The 4,239-nt window shown below is 47.7% G+C and overlaps 3 protein-coding genes across 3 annotated transcripts; 2 read left to right on the plus strand and 1 right to left on the minus strand.

Moving 5' to 3' along the window:
• Positions 1-902: 902 nt before the first annotated feature.
• Positions 903-1,097, plus strand: STEHIDRAFT_38874 (uncharacterized protein; the record flags this gene model as incomplete). The annotated part of the gene is made up of 1 exon (XM_007308654.1): positions 903-1,097. A coding segment is annotated over one exon (195 nt), but the record flags the coding sequence as incomplete, so codon positions are not given.
• A 65-nt stretch (positions 1,098-1,162) lies between these two features.
• STEHIDRAFT_65601 (uncharacterized protein) lies at positions 1,163-1,381 on the plus strand (the record flags this gene model as incomplete). Its single annotated transcript, XM_007308681.1, has 1 exon — positions 1,163-1,381. The coding sequence occupies one exon, from the start codon at positions 1,163-1,165 to the stop codon at positions 1,379-1,381; it is 219 nt and encodes a 72-aa protein (XP_007308743.1).
• Positions 1,382-1,606: 225 nt separating this feature from the next.
• On the minus strand, positions 1,607-3,580 carry STEHIDRAFT_161519 (uncharacterized protein; the record flags this gene model as incomplete). Its single annotated transcript, XM_007309047.1, has 4 exons — positions 1,607-2,137; positions 2,225-2,446; positions 2,500-2,861; positions 2,917-3,580. 4 exons carry the CDS (start codon positions 3,578-3,580, stop codon positions 1,607-1,609), a joined length of 1,779 nt encoding a protein of 592 aa, XP_007309109.1.
• Between the last annotated feature and the right edge of the window lie 659 nt (positions 3,581-4,239).

The following is a 4,239-nucleotide window of genomic DNA, read 5'->3' on the forward strand; positions in this document are numbered from 1 at the left end:
AAAAAAAAACATCTTGCCCCAGTCCGGGGGGCCACACTGTGCCACACTCCAAACCCGGCAAGTCCCGGTCTGCGTCGTGAACGCGTCTCGAGTTGCATCGCGTCGCATCCGAACTCGCCTCTTCCCTTCGTAAATAGTCCCTTTCTCTGGTGGCAGCTTTCACTATGGCACAGGGAAAAAAGATATCCGAAGACTTGGCTTGGACTATATTACGTATGACTCTTGGTGGTATGCCAATGACCGAGATCATTGCATTTGCTAATGTTTCGGAGAAGTCTATCAAGACCATTGTCAAACGTTTTGCGGACACAGGAACTGTCATAAAAGACACCAGTCAAAACTTACCACATGGTCGTCATAGGCACTTACGCAATGAGGAAATTGCTGTGAGTCTATACATATTTCATCATTTGTTCTATCTTTTTATGTCCAGTTCCTTCATGGACGTGTCAACAACGGTGGATGTGATTCTTATCTTGATGAGCTTTGTGATGCTCTGCAAGATATATGTGGAGCAAGTGTATCTGAACATACAGTTTGGAGAACATTGGAACGTGGGGGCTATACCCTGAAGAAGGTATGATCATATATTCTCTTATTCGATGTTGTGTAAATTGACAAAGTCTAATAGCTCACTCATGAGGCTATGGAGCGGAATGCCCTCAAACGCGCAAAATTCATATTCAAGATTGGTACTCAATATACTCCAGATCAGATTGTGGCAGTAGATGAGAGTGCATGCAATCGCCGGACATCCTACCGAGGATATGGATGGGCAATCAAAGGACGGCGAGCTGTTCGAAAGGCATTTTTTGTGCGCGGGCAGCGGTATGTCATTTATATTCGTTCATGTGCAGGCTATTATCATTCTGATACTCCATCTCTTATCTTTTAGTTACTCTATCCTTCCGGCATTGACGATGGACGGGATCCTGGCCGTAGACATTGTCGAGGGCTCTTACAACAAGCTTCGTTTTGCAAAGTTTATCGACGGGCTACTTGATCGGATGAACCCGTATCCACAACCAAAGTCTGTTATCGTGATGGACAATTGTCGAATTCACAAGAGTCCCGAAATTCTTCAGATGATTAAAGATCGGTTTGTCTGTTTTCCGTATGAATTTGAATGTGATAATAACCTACAACTTTTTGGTCCAGTGGAATGCGATATATTTTCCTTCCACCGTACTCCCCCGACTTCAATCCTATCGAGTTGGCTTTCTCCACAATCAAAGCTTGGATCCGTCGAAATGGAGATGTTGTTCGTGCCGCTATGTCAGAGGAAGATAATATTGGAGTGTACAGATATTTAATGGAAGCGGTATGGTCAATCACAGCGGAGGATGCTTATGGGTGGTTTGAGCACTGTGGATATTTCTAGTTTGCATGATACTCATGATATATAAAACCAGTAGTATTATTATGGGTATAGAAGGGTATACAATAATACATGAGAGCCAAAATGAAGTAAAAGAGGTGGTCCGTAGATCATTGAGATAGACTTTTTTCTAGTGAGTGGGGGTTATATCAATCAGAAAACATGTAAGAGATTATTAGCATATATGAAAGCCATATTAAGTATAAGAAAAAGGAGAACATAAGAAATCTAAGTGTATCGCTTAGGTGCACGCTTTAGCTCATGAAGGCGTCGTCGCTCGGTGTCCTTGATCTTGGACACATCTTGCCTCGCCCACCTTAAGATGTTAACCGCGACCCCGCTTATTATACCACAATCCTTCCGCAACATCTTAGCTGTGACTAGCTTCTCATCCTGCAAGTCACAAATCCGCCTATATCCTGCGCCAACCAATGCAGCATCAAATTGTGCAAAGTTCTGCCCATCCTTACCACGTATCCCATCATCTAACCCTTGAAGCCATTCGGGAAGACGAGGATAGAGAGTGACATCTTCAAGTTCCTCATAGGCACCATCAGAGCTCCGAACGTCAGTGTTGAAGCGATCACCGTAGCGCTGAGGAGTAGGAGGTGGTGGCGGATAGTATGGGGGTGGGTAATGATACATAGGCTGTGGAGGAAGGTCGGGCTGAGTTTTAGATGAAGAGGGTCTCTCTGGCTTCTTTTTATCGCCAAAGTTGAGGCCTCGTGGTGGGATAGTTGTTGAGGTATAGCCTTGTGTCTATCAGAAACACAAGGAGGAAGATGGAAATGTGAGCTAATGAATAGTCCAGAAAAGCAGACAACAGAATATAAAAAGAAACCGTACCAGCATAACACTCCACCATGACACTTGTTGATCAGTGAGCGTATCGTGGATGTCACCTTCCTTGATACAAACTCGACCGGGATGAGCATTGCAGTCGGGGACATCCTCGATAATCCTCGCAACCCACTGCGTAGCACTCTTCTTGCGAGACTTCAGTGCTGTCTCTGCCACATCTTCACCATCCTCTACATCAGATGAGCCCGCCACATTTGAAGACGAGGTCTGATATCAACATTAGACAAAACCAAAATATGCAGATGAGAAAACGGACATACTTTCTGCTTCTTCTTCGCAGGATTTTTGCCCTTGCCTTTTCCGCCACTCTCCTTCTCCGACATATCCGTAAGCTGAACTAGAAGTGCTGTGACCTTTGCCTTCCCCTTATATCGGGCACGGAACGCCAATTCATCACGCACAGCCTGAATGAGCTCGATGTAGTGAAGAGGAGAGGATAAGTGATGAAGGGGTGCTGCCTTGGGCTCAGAGCTAAGTCGGTAGGTGAGGTGAAGTTTTCGGAGAGGGACTTTCATCTTCTCAGCGATCGTCTCTTGGAGGAATGCCCAGGTAACGTTGGAGTTGAGTAGAACATTCTCGACCGCACCATCGTATGGAACAGCATAGACAATAGGAATTTCTCCTATTACCAGCCAATTGAGAAAAAGAGATGAAGAAAAAGATAGAGAGAAACATACCATCATCCGAGTCTGAACTATCTTGCTCCTCCTCCTCCTCCTCCTCGTCACTATTTCCATTCACCTTTGCCACACCACCATCCTGCCCATCCTCGTCCTCATCCTCCTCGTCCTCATCCTCCTCATCCTCACCCTGATTCTCTTCCTCTTCCTCTTCCTCGTGCTCGGCCTCTTCCTCGTCCTCGCCCTCATCAGCACCCCCACTGTCAAAGTCCACATCCTCACCCTCCTCCTGTCCATGCTCATTCCTTTTTCTCTTCCTTCCTTGCACACCTACTTCCTCCTCGTCAAGTGCACCCTCCTGATCTACCTCCCGCTGTGCCCCATTCAGTGCCTCAACAGGATCCTGGGCATTCAATCGAGCACCAAGGAGCGCATCAACTGCATTGTCGACTTCTTCCTGAGAGACCTGGGGTGGTGGTGTAAGCTCATCCCTTGGATCATTGGGGACTGGGGCTACCGGAGGCTTCAGTCTGATAACAGGCCGAGGCTTAGGACGAGTAACAGAAGCAGAAGCAGAAGAGCGAGCAGACTGAGCAGAAGCGGCAGATTGAGACAAGGTAGAGCGAGTGGTCCGGCTATTATTAGGTGCAGCCTGAGTGGCCTGCTTACGTGCCTTCTTCTTTCTCTCTTCCTCTCGCTTCTGGCGACGATGGTCCACCATGGCGGGGATGGGAAGAAGGGAGCGTGAGGGGAAGAGGCGAGTTCGGATGCGACGCGATGCGACTCGAGACGCGTTCACGACGTGGCAGACCGGGACTTGCCGGGTTCGGAGTGTGGCACAGTGTGGCCCCCCGGACTGGGGCAAGATGTTCTGCAATGAAAACAAGGTCGTTTCGGGCCAAATCTTTTTGTAGCAGGTCATACCATTGCCACTGAATGGACGCGTACAATTTGTTCATCGAAATATGCACGCATTCACGTTCCCTAGCCCGAAATCTGAGCCATCTCTCATTGCTGGCACCCAGGACAACACTGTGAAAATTGAACCGTTTTCGCTCGAATCTTGCTCTCGCACCTTCGCAATTGCGTTCGGCATAGACCTGTGGTGTCCGCTTATTTTTATGTGTCCGCGTTGTGGAGTAGGGCTCGAAAAGTCGAGCAGAGAGCAGCCCCACAGGGCCCTGTTTCTGAGGGAGCAATATAGCGGTCGTTTCGTCCCGTTATTTCTGTAGGCATCTCGACCTCGTTTCGTAGTATAGGAAAATGGTCAGCTACATGTCATTATGTTGTGTTTTCGTAGAGATACAGGTCGAAAGTCCTCAGGCCCTTTGAGGTGCCCGATTTCTCGGGAAATCCCGCCGCGGAAAGGATATATGCAAA

The sequence above is a fragment of the Stereum hirsutum genome (genome assembly GCF_000264905.1).
Source record: "Stereum hirsutum FP-91666 SS1 unplaced genomic scaffold STEHIscaffold_16, whole genome shotgun sequence".
In the NCBI taxonomy this organism is placed as follows: Eukaryota; Fungi; Basidiomycota; class Agaricomycetes; order Russulales; family Stereaceae; genus Stereum; species Stereum hirsutum.